Source organism: Palaemon carinicauda, chromosome 36 (genome assembly GCF_036898095.1).
Source record: "Palaemon carinicauda isolate YSFRI2023 chromosome 36, ASM3689809v2, whole genome shotgun sequence".
Lineage (NCBI taxonomy): Eukaryota > Metazoa > Arthropoda > Malacostraca > Decapoda > Palaemonidae > Palaemon > Palaemon carinicauda.
Window position 1 is genome coordinate 16,040,295 of NC_090760.1, and position 23,647 is coordinate 16,063,941.

Consider the following 23,647-nt stretch of genomic DNA (forward strand, 5'->3'; position numbering starts at 1 on the left):
CTGGGAAGACGTTCAACAACCAGCAGAAGTGACTTGTTGTGACGCAGTGCGGCAACCTCAGCAACCCGATAAGGAGTTGTCTGTACGACCCAGATAGTCTAGACAGTTTCGGGTTGTCGCTGTACTTCCTCGCTTCCCCATGGTTGACAGTTCACAGACTGTGCAGCAATACCATGATCTTGTGTCCGGCTCCGTCAGACGACTGGCTTTTAAGAGCTCCCACAAGTCGTCGCTGTCTGGAGATTCTCAGATGGACTATGGATCTGACCAAGGAACTGGGCCTCCTGGTCAATTTTGAGGAGTCCCAGCTCGTCCCATCCCAGACCATTGTCTACCTGGGTATGGAGCTTCAGAGTCGAGCTTTTCGGGCTTTTCCGTCGGCCCCAAGGATCTACCAAGCCCTAGAATGCATCCAGAGCATGCTGAGAAGGAACCGATGCTCAGTCAGGTAGTGGATGAGTCTAACAGGGACACTTTCATCGCTGGCCCTGTTCATCGAGTTAGGGAGACTCCACCTCCGCCCCCTTCAGTATCATCTAGCTGCTCACTGGATAAAGGACATGACGCTAGAGACGGTCTCAGTTCCTGTTTCCGAAAAGAGGAGGTCTACTCTCACGTGGTGAAAGAACAGCTTTCTTCTCAAGGAAGTCTACCTTTGGCTGTTCAGAAACCCGACCGCCGTCTCTTCTCGGACGCATCAGACACGGGCTGGGGTGCGACTTTGGACGGACAGGAATGCTCGGGAACATGGAATCAGGAGCAAAGGACACTTCACATCAATTGCAAGGAGCTGTTGGCGGTTCATCTGGCCTTGATAAACTTCAAGTCCCTCCAGCTTAACAAGGTGGTGGAGGTGGACTCTGACAACACCACAGCCTTGGCTTACATCTCCAAGCAGGGAGGGACTCATTCGTGGAAGTTGTTCTAGATCGCAAGGGACCTCCTCACCTGGTCAAAAGATCGAAAGCTCACGCTGGTAACGAGGTTCATTCAGGGCGATATGAATGTCATGGCAGATCGCCTCAGCCGGAAGGGTCAGGTCATCCCCACAGAGTGGACCCTTCACAAGAATGTTTGCAGCAGACTTTGGGCCCTGTGGGGTCAGCCAACCATAGATCTGTTCGCTACCTCGATAACCTAGAGGCTCCCGTTGTATTGTTCTCCGATTCCAGACCCAGCAGCAGTTCACGTGGATGCTTTTCTGCTGGATTGGTCCCATCTCGACCTGTATGCATTCCCGCCGTTCAAGATTGTCAACAGGGTACTTCAGAAGTTCGCCTCTCGCAAAGGGACACGGCTGACGTAGGTTGGCTCCGCTCTGGCCCGCGAGAGAATGGTTCATAGAGGTACTGCAATGGCTGGTCGACATTCCCAGGACTCTTCCTCTAGGAGTGGACCTTCTACGTCAACCTCACGTAAAGAAGGTACACCCAAACCTCCACGCTCTTCGTGTGACTGCCTTCAGACTTTCGAAAGACTCTCAAGAGCTAGGGGCTTTTCGAAGGAGGCAGCCAGAGCGATTGCCAGAGCAAGGAGGACATCCACTCTCAGAGTCTATCAGTCTAAAGGGGAAGTCTTCCGAAGCTGGTACAAGGCCAATGCAGTTTCCTCAACCAGTACCACTGTAACCCAGATTGCTGACTTCCTGTTACATCTAAGGAACGTAAGATCCCTTTCAGCTCCTACGATCAAGGGTTACAGAAGTATGTTGGCAGCGGTTTTCCGCCACAGAGGCTTGGATCTTTCCACCAACAAAGATCTACAGGACCTCCTTAGGTCTTTTGAGACCTCAAAGGAATGTCGGTTGTCCACTCCAGGCTGGAATCTAGACGTGGTCCTAAGGTTCCTTATGTCATTAAGATTTAAACCTCTCCAATCAGCCTCTTTTAAGGACCTCACATTAAAAACTCTTTTCCTCGTGTGCTTGACAACAGCTAAAAGAGTAAGTGAGATCCACGCCTTCAGCAGGAACATAGTTTTCACATCTGAAACGGCTACATGTTCCTTGCAGCTCGGTTTTTTGCTAAAACGAGCTTCCTTCACGTCCTTGGCCTAAGTCGTTCGAGATCCCAAGCCTGTCCAACTTGGTGGGGAACGAACTGGAGAGAGTACTTTGCCCAGTTAGAGCTCTTAGGTACTATCTAAAAAGGTCATAACCTTTACGAGGACAATCAGAAGCCTTATGGTGTGCTATCAAGAAGCCTTCTCTTCCAAGGTCTAAGAACTCAGTTTCTTACTAATTCAGGCTTCTGATTAGGGAAGCACATTCTCATCTGAAGGAAGAAGACCTTGCTTTGCTGAAGGTAAGGACACATGAAGTGAGAGCTGTGGCTACTTCAGTGGCCTTCAAACAGAACCATTCTCTGCAGAGTGTTATGGATGCAACATATTGGAGAAGCAAGTCAGTGTTCGCATCATTCTATCTCAAAGATGTCCAGTCTCTTTACGAGAACTGCTACACACTGGGACCATTCGTAGCAACGAATGCAGTAGTAGGCGGGGGCTCAGCCACTACATTCCCATAATCCCATAACCTTTTTAACCTTTCTCTTGAATACTTTTTATGGGTTGTACGGTCGGCTAAGAAGCCTTCCACATCCTTGTTGATTTGGCGGGTGGTCAATTCTTTCTTGAGAAGCGCCGAGGTTAAAGGTTGTGATGAGGTCCTTTAGTATGGGTTGCAGCCCTTTATACTTCAGCACCTAAGAGTCGTTCAGCATCCTAAGAGGACCGCTACGCTCAGTAAGGAAGACGTACTTAATAAAGGCAGAGTAATGGTTCAAGTCGTCTTCCTTACCAGGTACTTATTTATTTTATGTTATTTTTGAATAACTAATAAAATAAAATACGGGATACTTAGCTTCTTTGTTAACATGTATGCTGGTCTCCACCCACCACCCTGGGTGTGAATCAGCTACATGATCATCGGGTAAGATTAATATTGAAAAATGTTATTTTCATTAGTAAAATAAATTTTTGAATATACTTACCCGATGATCATGATTTAATTGACCCACCCTTCCTCCCCATAGAGAACCAGTGGACCGAGGAAAAAATTGAGGTGGTGTTGACAAGAAGTACTGGAGTACCTGACCACAGATGGCGCTGTTGTGTACACCCCCACCTGTATAGCGATCGCTGGCGTATCCCGACCGTAGATTTCTGTCGGGCAACAGAGTTGACAGCTACATGATCATCGGGTAAGTATATTCAAAAATTTATTTTACTAATGAAAATAACATATTTCACTAAATTTATTGGGAAGGCACTGGCATTTTTCCCTACTTACAATTCATCGAAATAGAGAAAAGAAAGACATTTGTTTACTATCAACTATTTACAAAGATTGGAGAACTTTACCCATTGATATACAGTACATAAGTGTAGAAAAGTACTGTACAGTATAGGGAAGTTTTCCTTTCATTTAGAAGTAGCGATTAGGGAGACAGTTTTTCTATTTACTAGAGAAGAGGTTTTTCTCTCTTAGGTTGTTCACTGGATGTGGATAATATTTTCCCCTTTTTGAGAGGCCTTCAGCATGATAAGGTGTTCTTTTCTCATATTTGAAAAATTGGATTGAAACATTTTCAAAATGGTAAACTGTTTATCTTTCATTCATTTGTGGTGATGGCAACTTGTCATGTTATAAGGCATTTGTAACATCATGAGGTATTTTGTCTCATACAAACTATGAGTTTTAAAGTTTTCCCAACATTAAACCTTCTTTCTCGCATTTATCCTCTTTGTGGTAAAAGTATATTATAATTCAGGCATCATATATTAGTTTTGACCTGGGATTTTGTTTTTAATTCTAACTAACTATTAGTAAAGGAATCATAGAATTTTAGTTACTTTTCTAATAATTAATTCCTGACACATTTATAAATACTATACCTGACCATAGAGTTCAAAATGACCGGAGTGTGCCTTGAGGAAGTAGTCTGTTGCCCATTTCACTGCTGCTCGGCCATACTCAAGTTGTCCTGAGGAAGAAAGAAACGAATAAGAAATTTTTCAGGAAAAACAATTCTGGAAAAAATTCTGATCATATTTGTATATCTGAGGCATGAATAGTCCTGAACATATGAAGTTAACTATTGTTACCTAGGAATATGTAGTATATTTTCTGCTCTTCCAAATTGAGTTCAGGAATAGGATGAAAAATTGACACTTGAATTCAAAAACTATCTTTATTAGGTATCAATCTTAAACTACAGATTTTCCTTATAACATGTCAATATGCAGAAATTCCTCCTCTGATTGTAACCTACAGAGTTATCTTGGAATGATGCTTATTTATTCAGAGTGTATGATAGGAAGAGTTTTATCCTTACCTGCAGCCTTCTGTCCTTCAGCAAAGTCAATTAAACCCCACGAGAGGAAGGTTGCTGTGAAGGCCATTGGGAAACCAAACTTCACAAAATCACCAGCTGATGGAAGACAGAGAGATGACTAGGAATGAATGGTTGTAGATCTTTATATCAGTACAATTTACTATTTTTAAAAGTCAAATAAAGAATAGTATGAATAATATCCTACAAAATTGTATGACAATACATCATAATCAACTTTTTGACAGTCTTTTCCTTTTTCACTTTAGACGAGAAATGAGTTCTTTCCAACATTTCCTGTGGAATTTCTGTCTGAATCCTAATCAGGGATGGGTCATCTTTTCTCTCTTTTTCTATGATTTTCTGGTCACTCTTAGAGGTGGTCATTCTTAGAGGTCTTAATTCTACAATTTAAAAATCTATATTTTTTTCAGAATAAATGTTCCTCATTGCTACCCCATTACATGCCCACACCATTGTGGATTCCCAATTTCTCCTTGACCTCTGCATTTGTAACATGAGTTTTCTATTGCATTCTGGCTGTGAATTGTATCATTGTATAGCCACATCTTTTCAAGATCTCATTCTTTTTGTATGTTAGTCCCCAAGGTTCATTTGCTCAGAGTAGAACTGGTCTAATGGACCCATTACAAGTCTGGTTTCTCTACCTTAGTGTTCCCTTAACTTCACTGGGAAGTGTGTCTGCAAGGTGAAGTAAATGGTTTACTATTTTAGGGATTATTAATCTACCACAACAGTGCATATTGCTTCTCTGTTTTCCCTATGTGCCACTTGTATTTCATTTTGCTTCATATGTGGCATCGGGTACTAAAATCAGAGTTTAAACCCACACCTTTTTTCACAGAAGCTATTTGTTCACATTCCTAAGTGTACAGTGCTTTGTACCAATACAGTGTGTGATATCCAGGGCAAAAGACCTATAACTTTAAAAACAATTATACCAAAAAATTGGGTATTAATGTGTCACTTTGAATCAGAAAAAAAATAATTTCGCTATAACTATGCTGGACATGCAATAAATTTTGAAAATATACAAAGATCATGTAATCTTCAGGCCAAAATAAAGTTTTAGTTACTACGCTATTTTGTAAAATGTAAGCCCAACACCAGTATGTAAAATGCACAGTGCTTTATCCTGAAAATTTATTTTGAATATAGACAATGAGCTCAAGCAAGACACTGTCTGCAAAAGTGGTTTTCATGAGCATATTTCAAGTAAATGTTTATTCTGTACTGCAATTTTATAATCTTATCTTTAGGTTCTATAGGTTTTGTAAACTTAGTGCTTGTTTGATAAGTTTATTTCCTTATCATTATTTTACAATTTTTCGTACTCTCTTTGGATCTGCTAGTGTGGTTAAAGAAGAGATAAATGAATTGTGGCCTACTATGGATACTGCTTAATTTCTTAAAATGTCAAACAAGGTTGAGGTAGCCTTTTGGAAAAGCCCCTCTCTCAGAATCCATAAGTTGGGAGTAAGAGCCCTGCTGTAGCTCGATGATTTCCAGGATTGTACGCAATCTTATGAGCAAAGGGTGGAGATTTAAGAGAACCCATAGGTTTACCTGCCGAGTCATCAGGCAGTAGCCATCACCTGGCCCTTCTTGGTCCTAACATAGGTGGAGAGAGATTGGATACATGGGCACCGACTATTTGTACCTATTATCAGTCTTCAGGACATTGTCCTGGCCCTTTTTTCTACCATTCATGAATGACAAAGAAAGAAAACTAATATTAAAGCTTTTCATTCATTTTCTTTTGCCGTACCATCATAGTATCCTCCTTGGAGATTAAGGCCTACGTCCGAACCATCTCCCAGTGCAGAGTCCTTCCTCCATGTCACCCTCTGGTTTGAAGGAAGAGGCCCAGAGCGCTGAGCTTCGTAGAATAAATAAGACATACACAGTGCCTGAAAGAAAATATTTACTGTTATTTTTGTTAATATATATATATATATATATATATATATATATATATATATATATATATATATATATATATATATATATATATGTGTATGTATATATGTATATACTTATATACACAGTGTATATGTATATATATATATATATATATATATATATATATATATATATATATATATATATATATATATATATATATATATATATATATATATATATATATATATATATATATATATAAAGGTACTTTCCCAATTTTGGGGATAGCCAAAATGAAAAAAGTAACAAAATGGGATTTATATTATCTTTGTTCTCCCAGCCTGACGAGGGGTTCATCCAAGTTTGGTTGGTACTACTAGGGTGCCACAGCCCACCCTTCCCTGTTATCCACCAGAAATGAAGCATCATATGCTGAATCTCCTATTGTTGCTACCTCAATGGTCACTAAGGCAACTAGAGGAATCAGTAGGGCCTATCGGAAATGTGTCACAATCGATAGCCATTCATTCTTATTTCTAGCACTCTTGCATCACTCGCATCTATTTTCCTATTACCTAGAGGTTTCTTCACTCCATCCATTCACCCAAACCTTGGCCTTCCTCTTGTACTTCTCATATCAACTCTTGCATTCATCAGCTTCAGCAGATGGCCATTTTCCATTCTCTCTACTTGGTCAAACCACCTCAACACATTCATATTGACTCTAGCTTCTAATTATTTTTTTACAACCGTTCTTACCCTCACAACTTCATTCCTAACCCTATCTAATCGAGAGACACCAGCCATACTCTTCAGAGATTTCATCTTGAACACATACAATTTCTGTCTGTCACTTTCATTCCTTACAACTCCAATCTTTACATCATAGTTGGTACAATCTATGCATTTTCTTTTACTCCACCATTTTCAGCAACAACAGACAGAAATTGAATTTTTTCAAGATGGTGTCTGAGGAGTATGGCTGGTTTATCTCGATTAGATAGGATTAGGAACAAAGTAGTGAGGGTGAGAACAGGTGCAAGAAATGATTTAGCAGCTAGATTGGATATGAATATGTTGAGGTGGTTTGGCCATCTAGAGAGAAGTACAATAGGAAGGCCAAGGTTTGGGTAGATGGATGGAGTGAAGAAAGCTCTAGGCAATAGGAGGATAGATGTGAGAGAGGCAAAAGAGCATGCTAGAAATAGGAATGAATGGTGAGCGATTGTGGCGCACTTCTGGTAAGCACTACTGCTTCCTCCGGTCGCCTTAGTGACCGCTGAGGTAGCAGCAGTAGGAATTTTAGCATATGAAGCTTTATTTGGGGTGAATAACACGGGGGGGTGGGGGGGGGGGGGGGCTGTGACACCCTGGCAGGCAGGGAGGAGCAAAGAGAGAAAAGTGGACTTTTGTTCTTCTATTTTTATGATGTCGGCTACCCACAAGAATTGGGGGAAGTGCCTTGGTAGGTAGATAGATATATGAGAAATAAACAACAAAGAATATAGAATATCTAAAGATCAGAAACAATGTTAAAACAGATATCATATGCCGTAAACTATGAAGAGAGAACAACAAAAAACCCCTGACTGGATATCATTTTAAAAGAAAATGGAGAACGAAAATAGGAAAACATTCTTGAGATTGCTAATAAAGAGCTTTTTTTTTAACTGAAAGAAAAATATAGTAGTTTTACCTGGGAGTAATCATAAGGACCCATGCCAGTTGATTTACACAGCTCGTTGGGAGTAGAACCATCAGTATCTGGAAATGTAAAAGAGTAATATTTTCTCTGATTGTTAACTAAATAAAGAGATTCTTAAGTAAATAAGGACTAAAACAAAATGTGAAATGTTGGAATTGTAAGTAAACCTGTGGGGATCGAGCTTAATATGTCAAGCATTTAGGCAGGTTGGTATATATTGTATAAAATAAGATATTTATGAATAGAACTTACCTGGCAGTTATATATATATATAGCTTAGTCTCTGATGTCCGGCAGAATTTTTCAAAACTAGCGGCAACCGCCGTGTGGTGGTTGTGCGGTTAGGTGGTTAACAACCCTTACAGGGTGGTACTTGGAATCATTCCCGTTTTCTGTTCCTCAGATCATCTCTGCCGGTTGGACTGACAACATCGTTGGTCCGCCATTGGAGTTTTTCGTTTCGCTTTCCCTGTGTCGCTGTACTGGACTTATTTTTGGTGAAGTACATTGACTTGGGGTTTTGGCAATCGCTTTTGTGTTTATTCTGTTACTATTTGTTTGTTTAATATGAGTGAGAAACTTCATTTTCGTGTGTGTGTAAATGATGAATGCAAGGTGAGGTTACCGAAAGTTTCGGTAGACCCTCACTCTGTTTGTTTGGGTTGTAGGGGTTTTGATTGTGCACTTGATAAAAGGTGCAAGGAATGTGAGATTTTGACCGAGAAAGAATGGTTAGATATGAAGCGCTATGTGCGCAAGTTAGAGCTAGATAAAGCCAAGGGGGGCTTCGCTATCTAAATCTAAACCAGCTAGTGAGCGTAGTTTAGATATTTCTATTGAACCATCAATTAATTCCTCTGTGGAAGTTGAACCTTCCCCTGAGGTAGTAACTCCTGCCCCTTCTACAGGATCGGTATATGCGGATGACCCTCGGTACGCCAGGATGGCGGCTGAGTTGAAGGCTATTAAAGACCAACTTTCAGCCTTAAAAGGTAAGAGTGAGAGTGGGATTACTGCTAGTGAAAGTGCAGTGGAGGTGGCGACTGATCGAACCTGTCATTACCCTAGGTCTAGACCTCTACCAAGCTCCCAGGACCAAGGAAGAAGTTACGTCGACGGCCATAAGGGAGTGAGAGGTACGTATCCTCGGTCAGCCGCGCCTCAGACAGTCCTGTTGCATTTTCCCAGGCTGCTCTTGACCGCCACGGAAAAGGCGTGTCGGAAGTGATGGTGTCCTCCCCGAGCCCCTCTCCCAGAAGCAAATGGCAGTATGAGGCTTCAAGACCGACCAAGAGGAGGTGGAACCTAACTGGCCAGACTCGTTCTCGGTCTCCCTTTTCTAGTAGCCCCGAACCTTTTCCTTCTGAGGATGACCTGGACGCCGTTCCAGTGAAAAGGCCAAAGCCTAGAGACGAAAGCCAAGAGAGACTGTCGAGAGATCCTTTTCCTACAACCAGCGCTACTCGACAGCCATCGCCTTCAGAACCGCAGGATCCAGCAGCAGTCGCTAAGTCGTTTATGACTGTTATGCAAAAGCAGCTTTTTTCTTTGGTACAAGCTTTTAGCCGCCCTTCCCCCCAGTCGGACAGACGTAAGGACGACTGTTTACCTGTTAAGAAATCGGCCTCTAAGAGGGAACAGAGTTCCTCTCCCAGGGAACCTCGGCTCGATTCGTCAAAGGCGCGGTACCGCACTTCTTCCTCATTGACACGCCTCCAGGATGCTTGCGATTCTCGACATCAGGACGATTCTGTCTCTCGCTCGCGGCGCCAGGACGATTCCAGCCTGCTTCTCCAGGACGATTCCGCTTCTTGTCGCCAGGACGATTGCAGTTCAAGGCACAAGGACGCTTCCAGCTCTCGGCGCCAGGACGATTCCAGCCTGCTTCTCCAGGACGATTCCGCTTCTCGTCGCCAGGACGATTGCAGCTCTCAGCACAAGGACACTTCCAGCTCTCGGCGCCTGGACGCATCCTCCTACCGCCTCAAGAACTCTTCTAGCGCTCGGCGCCAGGACGCTTCCAGCGCGCGGCGCCAGGACGCTTCCAGCGCGCGGCGCCAGGACGCTTCCAGAGCGCGGCGCCAGGATGCACGCGGTTCTCGGTGTCAGGACGCATCCAGCCCTCTCCACAAGACGCATCCCACGATGTGCCTCTTTCGGATGCAGGTGAACCTTCAGCCCGAAGAGAGACTGAAGTAGAGGTGGGACAAGATCTTGAGGATGTCTCAGAGGATGAAGACAAACCTGTGAACGCGGCTGGGGATTATAAGGTTCTCTCTCGCTCCCTCCTTGAGCTTTATGGGGAGGAGTTTCAACCTGCTGCCCCTCGTTCTCCTCAATCGCAGTTTAGCAGGAAGAAGGCCAAAAAGCAGTCGGCTTTCATCAAAATGAAGCTCTCCATCTCTGCTAGGAAGGCTCTCGCTAAAGTTGATAAATGGATGAAGGAGCGTAGGCAAGCGGTTAAGACCACCTTCTCTTTTCCACCAGCTCGACTTGCTTCTAAGGCGGGCATGTGGTACAAGACTGGAGAACCTCTGGGCCTGGGAGTTCCTGCCTCCTCCCAGGGGGACTTCTCTGGTATTGTTGACTCTGCTAGAAGGCATGCCCTTAACTCGGCGAAGGTTATGTGGTCTATGTCTGAGCTTGACCACCTCGTCAAGGGGATTTTCCGAGCCTTCGAAGTCTTCAGTTTTAAATATTTAACTTAGCCGGTGAATATATAATAGCTGACGTCTCCGGCGGCTCGACAGAAAAACACAAAAACTCGCGAGCGATCGCTATGAAGGTTGCGGGTGTGCCCACCAGCGCCAACTATCGGCCAGATACCGCATATACATGTAAACAGCTCCAATTCTTCTCTGTCGGTCTGATCGACAAGACGTACCATTACTCGCTGTTAACCTGGAGTTTTTCAACAGTCTTGGTGAAGTACTTCCTTTTGGTTTGAGCTTTCGCAGTGCAGGTGTTTTATCTTCAACTTAAACTCTTGAACTCTTTTTTGGATAGATTTAATTGTTGATGACTTTGGATTGTTTTTTGGACTTTCTTTGACTTTTCAAAATGGCCGACCCTTCCCTTAGTGTACGGAAGTGTGTTTTAGGCTTTTAGCAATTATCTTATCACGTTATAAATTGTTGTTGTTAATTATAGATTTTCCTCTATATATTTTATATCTCACCCGCCTTTATTAGGCCTCTTCGATTAGCTTTCCATTTATAATAAACATCAAGATAAATTTTAATGATTTATTTATATGCGGCCTTACCTATTCCTCCCCTAATCCGAGAGTAGGCGGTCCTAACTTGGAAACCGAAGTTAAACAACGTTGAGCCCTTTCAACTTTTATTTTCGTTAAGTTTAAATCATTTGCTCTGTAAGAGTTATTAAATGAATATTTTTTAGTAGATATTTTATGAAAGATTTTCTTTGAATAGTCTTCGTGCTGTTTCAAAGATGAACTAACGTTTGGTTTATTTATGCTACGCAGTTTGCGCTCTATCGTTACGATAGAGAAAGAGAGAATCACGGTTTCACTTTGCAGAAAGAGTAAATCGATTCTGACGTTTTGTTCATTCTTCTTTCAAACTGAAATGTTTTAAATACTAATTTAAAGGAACTTGTTAATTTTCAATTTCTTAGTCCTTTCAGTTTTTTCCTTTGGTCAAATAACCTGTTTATTGACGAAGGGTAAGTGGGCTTTTCTCTTCTGTGTGAAATCAAGAGAGAGAGAGAGAGAGAGAGACGGAGAGAGAGAGAGAGGAAGAGAGAACGTTCAGATCTTTATTCTCGTCCCAAGCGAGTAACGTTGTTCTCGAGTCAGTTTTTTACTCTCGTCCCAAGTCTCTGTACGGGGAGAAAGGATAAAACGTTTTTAGTTTTTATTCTCGTCCCAAGGCACTGTACGGTGAGAGATTGAAAACGTAGTTTTTTAATGAACTAGTGTTTAGTCTCCTCCCCAGTCACTGATCCTTTTAACTTTATATATTTCCGTTTTATTCGATATATATGTTTACTGTTTTTTGCTTGTATTAATGTGCTTACATTATACGACTTATTTCGCAATTATAACCTTTTGATGTAGGGGAGAATTGCGTGCTTCAGGTAGAAATCAGTTTTTATTCATGCCTAATGTGAAATTATTGAAAAATTCGATTTCAGTGAAGTAAGTGCAAAAGCAGAAAATTGTAGTGATAAAGTGATAATTGCGCAAAGTGTTATCAGTGTTGCGACAGAGGGTTCGTCTGTTCGTGCCTGTCGTTCGCCTAGTCCGAGACCTCTTGCAAGCTCCCATGCCCCAGGGAGAAGTAATGTCGTAGGACTTATGGGTTCGAGAGGCTTTAACCAACGAACAAACGTTCCCTCTATGGTTTCAGGAGTGTCTCGTCAAGACCGCCCCTACCATAAGACGAGAGAGACGGTTTTCTCCTCGTCATCCGAAGGCTTATCGCGTAAGAAACCGTGGAGCAAGGTTTCGAGACCCTTAAAGCGAAAGTCAGTCCCTTCAGGACAGGTCCAGCGTCCTGGTTGTAGCCATTGGGACAGCTCTGACCCTGTGCAGTCATCGGAAGACTGCTCTACGCCTAAACAGAAGCGTAACACAGGCTCCGAGAGTCTTAGTGTAGGCAAGGTTTTGCAGTCACAGACGTTACCCTCGTCTCTTACCGCACCCATTCCCGTTGATCCTAAATGGGTTGTACTGCAAGACATGCAGAATAAGCTTGCCTCTCTTATGGAGGACTATTCTGCTGAGCAGGTTCACGATGATCCTCGCCGCTTAGCTGATCGAGATCCTGGCCGTCAGCCGCCCAAACGAGCCTTTGCTCGTCCTGTGGATGTTGACGTTACAAAGTCACGTCAGTCACGTTTTGTAGAGCCTCACTCGATGCAGTCCCGTGTTGACTTTCAGCCGCTTGTGGACGTTCAGCCACTGCCGCATGCTCTTGTTGACGTTCAGGACGTTCGCCAACCAGCGAAGTTGACTTGTTTTGACGTTGAGCGTCAAGCACTGCAGTCAAGAGTTGTTTTGACTGCTCAGTCTAGGCAGTCAAGGCAGTCTCGAGTTGACATCGAGCGTCCTCCCGCACCTGTTGTTGTTGCTGGTCAGTCCTTTAAGCAGTTACATGACGTAGCGTCCTTGACTGCTACTGATGCTCCTTTGCGTGTGGACTCTGCTTGTTAAGCATTGCCACCACAGCAGGTCTCTCCCTTGCTTGAGACTCGGCAATTGTCGGACGAGGTTCCTTCAGATGAGGAAGTTGCTGATCCCCCTCCTACTGATATTCCCTTGGGGACTCTGTCAGACGGAGAGGAGCCTAAAGCTGCTCAGCCCTCTATGGACTTTAAATAAATCATGCTGATTTTTAAGGATCTTTGTCCGGACCATTTTGTAACTGCTGCTCCTCGTTCGCCTAAACGTCAGAGTTTACACTAGGCCTAGCTACTTCGAAGCCATTGTTTTTCTAAGCTAGTGCTCTCTCGCTCTTCTAAGAGAGCTTTACGTTTGCTAGGCGAATGGTTGATCACCAGGAGGAGTTTGGGGGAGACAGCCTTTGCTTTCCCTCCTTTTAAACTGGCTTATAGAGCGAGCGTCTGGTATGACACGGGAGAAGTTCTCGGCTTGGGAGTTCCTGCCTCTGCCCAGATAGACTTCTCAAACCTCATAGACTCTCCCTGGCGCCTGGCCATGAGACGCTCCAAGAATTTTATGGTCGGCTTCAGAGCTAGACCATCTCCTGTTAGGAGTTTTTTCGAGCGTTTGAAGTTTTGCTGTACAATTATGTCATGCATAAACAAGGCTATCAGGGATGGCTCCAATAATCTGACAGCCACGTTCTCTGCAGGAACAAGACTATCAGGGATGGCTCCAATGATCTGGCAGCCACGTTCACTGCAGGAGTACGTAAGATGCAAGTGCGCTCAATGTGTTCATTGTCAAGACAAACTTCACGATGAAGTCTACCAAGCTGTCTTGACAGCATTAATGGAAGGCGACTGGATGGTCTCTCTCGACCTTCAGGATGCATGCTTCCACATCCCGATTCATCCAAACTTTCAACTACATCTGAGGTTTGTGGACGGAAAAGTAATGTACCACTGTCGAGCACTGTACTCCGACCTCATTCCTGCTCCTCTTGTTTTTACAAGGCCCTTGCAAAATGTAGCAAGCTTTCTACATTTTTTGAGGATTCAGAGCCTCCCTTTATTTTGACGACTGGCTAATCAGGGCGTTCGTCATTATATCGCTGTCTGGAGAGCCTCTAATGGACATTAGACCTAACCAAGGAGCTAGGTCTCATAGTGAACGTAGAGAAGTCGTAACTTACAGTATCACATCCCAGACTATTCTTTTTTTGGGAATGGAGATACTGTGTATGATTTTTCGACCCTTTTTCGTCTCCCGCAAGAATGGAACAAGCTCTGTTAAAAGTCCTTCACTTGCAAGAGAAAAACAGTTGCTCTGTAAGAGTTTGAACTAGCCTCGTGGGAACTCTTTTATCGCTGGAGTAGTTCACTCTCTGGGGAGACTCAACCTATGCCCTTTCCTATTTCACCTAAACATTGGAACAAGGAGAAGGGCTTAGTGAGTATCTCTTTCCCAATCTCCAACTCAGTCTAGACATGTCTGACTTGGTGGGACAGCAACATCAGACTTCGAGAAGGTCTTTCTCTTGCGATCAAGAACCCAAACCATGTGTTGTTTTCAGATGCAGCGGATTTGGGTTAGGGAGCTCCACTGGACAGTCTGGAAGGCTCGGTTCTTTGATCCACGGATCAAAAGGAACTCCTTTTAAGGCAGTAACATCTCTCCTTTGGCGAGATTTGTGCAGAAATGAATGTCTTGGCAGACGGCCTCAGCAGAAGAGGACAAGTCTTCTCCATGGAGTGGACGTTGCATAAGACTGTGTGCGAGAAGCTATGGATGACATGGGGTCTACCCACCATAGATCTTTTTGCTACTCTCTCTGACAAAGAGGCTCTCGACTTACTGCTTTCCAGTTCCAGATCCAGAGGCAGCTCACATAGACGCTTTCCTGCTGGACTGGTCTCACCTGGACGTTTATGCCTTTCCACCTTTCAAGGTCCTAGACAAGGTGCTGCAGAAGTTCACCTCTCACGAAGGGACAAGGTTGACATTGGTTGCTCCACTCTGGCCCGCGAGAGAGTGAGTAACAGAGGTACTTCAATGGCTGGTAGACGTTCCAAGGAGTCTACCTTTAAGGATGGATCTCTTATGGCAGCCACGTAAGGAGTCTTCAGCAAAGCCTCCCCGCGCTTCGTCTGACTGCCTTCAGACTATCGAAAGACTCTCAAGAGCTAGAGGATTTTCGAAGGAGGCAGCCAGAACGATTGCGAGAGCTAGGAGAGCATCTACCATCAAGGTCTATCAGTCGAAGTGGGAAGTCTTTAGAGACTGGTGCAAGTCATCATCCATTTCCTCTTCCAGTACCTCTGTAGCCCAAATTGCAGACTTTCTCCTACATCTGAGAAATGTTCGCTCCCTCTCAGCGCCCACTATTAAGGGCTACAGGAGCATGTTGGCGTCTGTGTTCAGACATAGAGGCTTAGATCTGTCCAATAATCAAGATCTCCAAGATCTCCTTAAGTCCTTCGAGACCTCTAAGGAGCGTCGTATGGCAACTCCTGGATGGAACTTAGACGTGGTCCTAAGGTTCCTAATGTCCGACAGGTTTGAGCCATTACATTCAGCCTCCCTGAAGGATCTCACCCTCAAGACGCTTTTCTTAGTGTGCTTGGCTTCGGCTAAAAGGGTCAGTGAGATCCATGCCTTCAGTAGGAACATCGGCTTTTCTACAGATAAAGCCACATGTTCACTTCAGCTTGGTTTTCTTGGCCAAAAATGAACTGCCTTCTCGTCCTTGGCCTAAGTCATTTGATATACCTTGCCTGTCAGAGATCGTAGGCAACGAGCTTGAAAGAGTGCTGTGTCCAGTTAGAGCTCTGAAGTTTTATTTAGCTCGGACTAAATCCTTACGAGGTGGATCTAAGGCTTTGTGGTGCTCAGTTAAAAAGCCTTCATTGCCTATGTCAAAGAATGCTTTGTCATATTTTATTAGATTTTTAATCCGAGAGGCTCATTCTCACTTGAGTGAAAAAGAGCGTTGCTTGCTTAAGGTTAAGACGTACGAAGTAAGAGCTATAGCAACTTCTGTGGCCTTTAAGCAAAACAGATCTCTGCGAAGTATTATGGACACGACCGTTTGGAGAAGCAAGTCGGTATTCGCGTCATTTTACTTAAAAGAGGTCCAGACTCTTTATGAGGACTGCTACACACTGGGTCCATTCGTTACAGCGAGTGCAGTAGTGGGTAAGGGTTCTACCACTACATTCCCTTAATTCCAATATCCTTTTAATCTGTCTCTTGAAATGTTTTTAATCTTGTTTTTGGGTTGTACGGAAGGCTAAGAAGCCTTTCGCATCCTGGTTGATTTGGCGGGTGGTCAAATGTCATTTCTTGAGAGCGCCCAGATTAGGGGTTTGATGAGGTCCTGTTGTATGGGTTGCAGCCCTTGATACTTTAGCTCCTGGGAGTCTTTCAGCATCCTAAGAGGATCGCTGGGCTTCGTGAGGAAGACAGACTAACAAGGCAGAGTAATCGTCTAAGTCAACTTCCTTACCAGGTACCTATATATATTTGGGTTTTGTTATGATATAACTGTCAAAAACTCTAAGCATGTACGCTGTAAACTTTATTAATTCTGGTCTCTACCCACCACCATGGGTGTGAATCAGCTATTATATATTCACCGGCTAAGTTAAATATTTAAAAATGATATTTTAATTATAAAATAAATTTTTGAATATACTCCCCGATAGAGACCCAGCGGGATGAGAAGAATTGGAGCTGTTTACATGTATATGCGGTATCTGGCCGATAGTTGGCGCTGGTGGGCACACCCGCAACCTTCATAGCGATCGCTCGCGAGTTTTTGTGTTTTTCTGTCGAGCCGCCGGAGACGTCAGCTATTATATATTCACCGGGTAAGTATATTCAAAAATTTATTTTATAATTAAAATATCATTTTTTTGGGCTGGTCTCTAGGTACTCTGACCAGGAAAACTGAACGACTAGAGGAAACAGAAGACCTTACTAGTATCATGGCATGCATGGACAAAGCTCTTAGGGATGGGTCAAATGAGTTGGCTTCCCTTTTTTCGGCAGGAGTCTTGAAGAAGAGGGCCCTGTTATGTTCTTTTGCTTCCAGATCAGTGATGGTTGCGCAAAAGTCTGAGCTCCTTTACGCCCCTCTCTCAGAACATCTCTTTCCTGAGTCCCTTGTCAGGGACATTACCCTTTCGCTTGCGCAAAAGGCCACTCAAGACCTCCTGTCCCGCTCTGCTAGAAAGCCTTTGCCAGTCATTCCTTCGTCTCTGAAGAGAGAGGAGAGGAAATTTCAACAGCCCTTTTGAGGTAGAGCTCCTTTGAGAACAGACTTCAGGGGAAGAAGGCAGGAGACGGGCGGAAGAACGAATAGAGATTCGTTTATATCCCGCTCCAAGAAATGAAGTTCAAGTCCTCCAGACAGCGGTAGGAGCAAGACTGTCACTTTTTTTGGCAGGCTTGGAAGAAAAGAGGGGCGGACGCCTGGTCCCTCTCGGTCATCAAGGAGGGATACAAGATCCCCTTTTGAAGAAGCCTCCGCTTTCAAATAACTCCTCTAGCCTTAGTGGCTCAGTACTCGGATGCTGTGAAACAGAAGGCCCTACTGGACCTGGTGGACCAGATGCTGGAGAAGGGAGCGATAGAACCAGTTCTGGAACTATCCTCTCCAGGTTTCTACAATCGCCTGTTTCTGGTACCCAAGAACTCGGGGTGGATGGAGATCCGTTCTGGATGTCAGCTCTCTGAACGTTTTTGTGGAAAAGACAAAATTTACCATGGAGACGACTCAGTCGGTGCTGGCAGCAGTATGTCCAGGGGACTGGATGGTGTCTCTGGATTTACAGGACGCTTATTTTCACGTCCCCATCCATCCAACTTCAAGGAAGTACCTGAGATTCATGATCCAGGGCAAGTGCCTCCAGTTCAAGGCCCTTTGCTTCGGCCTCAGCACTGCTCCGCAAGTCTTCACCAGAGTAATGACGAACGTGGCAGGATGGCTTCATCAAGAGAGGATAAGAGTATCTCTTTATTTGGATGACTGGTTGATAAGATCATGGTCGAAAGAGAAGTGTCTGGAGGACCTACACAAGGTTTTCATGATGGCTCAAGAACTGGGTCTCGTCATCAACAGGGAGAAATCTCAGACCAAGTCGAGTCAGACTATTCTTTATTTGGGGATAGTTCTGGACTCAGTTCGTTTTTGGGCTTCTCCCTCCCAAAAGAGACAGACCAGGTGCCTCGAGAAGGTTCGAGAATTCTTGAAGAGACAGAAGTGCTCAGCGAGGGATTGGGAGGGATTGGATGAGTTTGCTGGGAACCCTCTCCTCGCTCGAACAGTTTGTCTCTTTGGGAAGACTGCACATCAGACCTCTTCAGCACTTCCTATCAAAGGTGTGGAACAGGAGGATTCAGGAAGATTCCTTTTCCTTCCCCATTCCAGCAGAAATCAAGGATCATCTGATTTGGTGGCTGGATCCAGCTTTGTTAGGAGAAGGAATCTCCCTGTACAGGAAAAACCCAGACCTAGTGTTGTTCTCAGATGTTTCAGAGTCAGGATGGGGAGCAACACTAGGGAGCAAGGAGGTCTCAGGCTCTTGGGAAAAGAATCAGACCGGATGGCACATCAACAGGAAAGAGTTGATGGCCATTCTGTTAGGACTGAAGGCCTTCAAAGACTCAGTGTCAGGGAGGATAGTGGAGGTCAACTTGGACAACACCACAGCTCTAGCTTACATCAGAAAGCAAGGGGGAACTCACTCTGTCTCTGGTCGAAACAGTAAAGGAGCTCCTTCTGTGGTTAAAGGAAAACAAAATAGAACTGCTAACAAGATTCATGCAGGGACAGAAGAATGTAAGAGCAGACATGCTCAGCAGGAAAGGGCAAGTTCTTCCCACAGAATGGACCCTCAACCACCAGGCCTGTCAGAGTCTGTGGAAGTTATGGGGGAGACCTTTAAGAGACCTCTTCACCTCCAACCAAAACAAGAGGATCCCCAACTACTGCTCCCTAGTCCCGGACGAGGAGGCAATAGCAGTAAACGCCTTCTTGATGGATTGGACGGGGATGGACACATATGCATTCCCCCGTTCAAGACCATCAATCTGGTCGTCAGGAAATTCGCTCTCCTCGAATCAGGAAGAATGGTCCTAGTAGCTCTATTCTGGCCAACAAGAGAATGGTTCACGGAAGTGGTGGACATGTTGGTGGACTTTCCAAGAAGCCTTCCTCCAAGTCCAAAGCTTCTTGAACAGCCCCACTTCGAGAGTTATTATCAAAACCCCCTCGCTTCAAGACTGACTGCCTTCAGACTATCGAGAAGCTTGTTAGAGCGAGAGGTTTTTCTGCGCAAGCTGCAAAAACTATCGCCAGAGTGAGGAGGGTCTCTTCGCAAAGAGTCTACCAATCTAAGTGGGGAACCTTTAGAGCTTGGTGTAGGCTGCACAAAGTTTCCTCAACCACTACCTCTGTGAGCCAAATAGCGGATTTTTTGTTGTCCCTCAGACAGGATGATAAACTGGCCGTATCCACGATTAAAGGGTATAGGAGTATGCTCTCAGCTGTCTGTAGGCACAGAGGCTTAGATTTGTCTCAGAATAAAGACTTGCAAGATCTCATGAAGTCTTTTGAGACAACTAAGCAGGCTCAGTTAAGGCCCGCAGCTTGGAATCTGGGTGTGGGTCTGAAGTTCCTATGCACCAAGAAGTTCGAACCCATCTCACAAGCATCTCTTAGAGATTCTACGAAGAAAACCCTCTTCATGATGGCTCTGGCCACAGCTAAAAGGATCAGTGAGGTTCACGCTATTGAGAAGCAAGTGGGCTTCAACCAGAATGGAGCAGTATGTGCGTTGAGGATGGACTTCCTCGCCAAGAATGAGAATCCATCAAAACCCCGGCCGAGGACTTTTGAGGTTCCTAACCTCACTAATCTAGTGGGTCAAGAGCAGGAGAGGCTCCTCTGTCCAGTTAGAGCATATTTATCTCACACTATGAATGTTAGAGGGGCATCTAATTCCTTATGGTGCTCAGTGAAAGATCTGCAAAAGCCCCTTTCAAAGAATGCATTGTCATTCTTCCTGAGGGAAACTATAAGAGAAGCTCACCTCTTGTGTGAGGAAGAGCACTTCGGCCTTTTGAAAGTAAGGGCTCACGAAGTGAGAGCTATTGCTACCTCGCTAGCATATCGTAAGAATATGTCAATTAGACAGATTATGGATGCAACGTTCTGGAGAAGCAACTCTGTGTTTGCTTCTCATTACATCCGAGAGGTAACAGTGGATTATGAAAGGTGTTACACCTTGGGCCCATACGTAGCTACAGCTTCTGTATTAGGCAAAGGAGTTACTACCTCCCCTCAACCTTAGCTTTTTGTATGCCTGTGTTTGGGTCGGTGTTTTTACGGTTGTCTGAGGACTTTGATTTGTGGTACAGTACCCTCAGTCTAGTTAGATAGTTTATATCTATTCTGCAAGGTTAGCTGATTAGTTTTAGTAAGGTTGCAGTTTTTAAAAAAGGGGCATAGGAAGTTCTGAAGTCTAGTCAAGTTGTTGGTCTCACCCCGTTTGACAGACTCGACTGAGTTGTTTTCAGCATGACAGGTCCACTCCTGGCTGACACTCCTAAGGGAATGCAACTCAAGAGGCAGGAACCTTTGAAGTCAGCTACCTTAGCAGGTAAGGAATCAAGGTGTTTTTTCTCCTCCAACTTATTGTTGTTTTCCCGACGATGTTAACTGTCTGTCACCCTCCTCCAAATATGTGAATCAGCTATATATATATAACTGCCAGGTAAGTTCTATTCATAAAAATGGAGGTTTTATGATAAAACAAAGTTTTATGAATACTTACATGGCAGTTATATATATATTTTAAGGCCCACCCACCTCCACTCAGGAGACAGGTCGGGCAAAGATGATCTGAGGAACAGAAAACTGGAATGATTCCAAGTACCACCCTGTAAGGGTTGTTAACCACCTAACCGCACAACCACCACACGGCGGTTGCCGCGAGATTTGAAAAATTCTGCCGAATGTCAGAGACTAAGCTATATATATATATAACTGCCAGGCAAGTATTCATAAAACTTTGTTTTATCATAAAAACTCCATATTTTGCACAAATTCAGAAATTGTGTTGTGCACCACCTTTTTATGTCTCATTTATCAAATTTTAACTAGAATACTGCTCATTACATTGAATCCTGATCCCATGTATCCCCGAAAACTTTAATTATTTCATCCGAGCAAGTATTATATTAAGAATGAATTATTAGTGATCGATTTATCATTCCAGGAGAGAAGTTTATTTTGATGATCTATAATAGGCAACTGGGCATGTTGCCATTTGAACAGTTTCAGTGCCTCATATTGTATGGCACTAATTCTTAAGGTGAACACTTGACTATTAACCTCTTTTCAATTATATTTTCCTGTAGTTAATTACAGTACCTGCACAGTACCACCTTAGCTTCTGGATTCATAGCTTATTATTTTAATGAATCTATCGGTTATTCATGTGCTATTCTTTTAAATGAATTTATAGATTTAATAATCAAATACAAATTCCAAAAATATCTTGGTACATAAGTTTTATGCAAAAGTATCCCATTCTCAGTTTCTAGACTTTCTTTAGTTTATCCCTTATTAGGGAAATAAGTCACCATCACATTCATAGTTTAGCAAATGAGTTATCATTGGATACCCAGTGCAAAGATGGTTGTATTTTAAATCAACCTCTGATCATTTACCTATTCCATTTTTACCGAATTTCTAAGAAAATATTAACACCTGGCATAGTTTATTCTCAATTTTTTGCATTTTTTTATAGAGTTTGAATAGAATAATTTGATCTGTGTTTGATGGATTCCCTAAGCCAAGCATGTATATGATAATGTTTTCAATACTCTTACACTTAAAACAATAGTTATTGAAATTCAAATAGCAGTCAGGACTTGATGATATAGGGTTGTGGTAGCCTATTGGAAACATCCCTACTTGGTGATATGTTGGACTAGTGTTTGATAGCTTTTTGTAGTGTCTGCAACCTTACCATTCTTTTGAGCTAAGGATTGGGTGTTTGTAGGAGCCTATAAGTCTACCTGCTGAGTTATCAGCAGCCATTGCTTGAGCCTAACTGGTCCTAGCTTGGCTGCTGATCAAATGTATATATCATCAGTCTCTAGGGCATTGATTTTTTTCCATTGCCTTTGCCATTCACGGATGACCTTTAGAAAATCTGGGAATTTTTTTATGATAGATTTTGACATCTCAACATGTCTAATCATGGCTTCTTTGACAAATGAAGAAAGAGTATATTAATAATTATACTCTTTATATTCTCTTTTGTTTTGTTAAAGATTTTATAGTTTATATGGGAAATATTTATTTTAATGTTATTACTCTTTTTAAAATATTTCATTTTTCCTTTTCATTTCCTCACTGGGCTATTTTCCCTGTTGGGGCCCCTGGGCTTATAGCATCTTGCTTTTCCATCTAGGGTTGTAGCTTAGCAAGAATAATAATAATGATAATAATAATAATAATAATAATAGGGTTTAGTCCTTACCTACTAGCAGGGCAAGCAGGAGCAGAGCCCCTAAGGCAAAAACGGATGTCTTGACAGTTCCACCCATGTCCTCGGCTGCAGCAGAAACTGAAGTGTCTCTCTAGTAGTGTCAGTCAGTCTCCTAAATAAAGCGTCCAAATAAAAAAGAGGCACTTCTCCCCACGGGAATTCTCCTCTTGCCTCGTTATATAAGGTTGAGATACTCTGCGGGAAAATTTAAAAGTGTTTTCACTAAAGTATTTATAGCTTCTTGAATCAGGAATTTTGTTTTGTTTTGATGCTTATAGATAAACTTTTAGATCAAATTTTCCTCTTTCATCAAAATAGGAGTGAACTGGGGTTTTATTTAATGCTGCATTATTTATCTATATGTAATGGGCATTACATCAACAACATTGTTACTGCTTGCAGTTCTTAGCAAGCAGTAATAGAGTAATGTTACTGACGTAATGCCTATTTCATAAATTAGTTCTCTTGTTTGTTTGGTTTTGTGACATAGAGAGGCAAACATATTTTTTATTATTCATTTTCATTTAAAAAAACTGGAAGACATTCCTAATCCTATGTGGATAGTAAGTCTTGATACAGAAAAGACATATGATAATTAAAGCACAGAAGGTTCTCAACCATAAACTTAATTGGTTCCAAGAATCTGTTTGAAAGTAGAATTTAGTTAAATTTTGGCCAAGGGTAGGCCTAACCTGAATCCCATGCCTAGGATTTTCAGCTACAAAATTCAACAAATAGTCAGGTTTCAAATGAAATAGATAGCCTACCAGGTTATTAGAAATGGCTTTTTTCTTATTGTATTAAATTTTATAGTATTGTTTTATTAAAGTAAATATACAGTAACTACTGTAATGGCTTAATGCCCAAATCCAAACTTTATTTATTATTGTAAATTTTGGAGCTGTATGGGAAATACCACCACCAGAGATTAGTCTACAATGTTATGTTATACCAACTAAGGGACGAAAGTAATGAAAATCACACGTGGTGT

General features: G+C 42.9%; 1 protein-coding gene across 2 annotated transcripts in view; it reads right to left on the reverse strand.

Annotated features, from left to right (window-relative positions):
- LOC137628773 (endoglucanase E-4-like) overlaps positions 1 to 22,851 on the reverse strand; it is a 48,069-nt gene extending 25,218 nt beyond the window's left edge. For both annotated transcript variants that reach the window (XM_068359977.1, XM_068359976.1), the window contains exons 1-5: positions 22,648 to 22,851; positions 7,954 to 8,021; positions 6,121 to 6,262; positions 4,335 to 4,430; positions 3,895 to 3,983 (exon numbers count right to left, since the gene is read on the reverse strand). In XM_068359977.1, the coding sequence (XP_068216078.1) occupies positions 3,895 to 3,983; positions 4,335 to 4,430; positions 6,121 to 6,262; positions 7,954 to 8,021; positions 22,648 to 22,714 (462 nt within the window). In that variant the 5' untranslated portion in view covers positions 22,715 to 22,851. The remainder of the gene's footprint in view (positions 1 to 3,894; positions 3,984 to 4,334; positions 4,431 to 6,120; positions 6,263 to 7,953; positions 8,022 to 22,647) is intronic.
- Between the last annotated feature and the right edge of the window lie 796 nt (positions 22,852 to 23,647).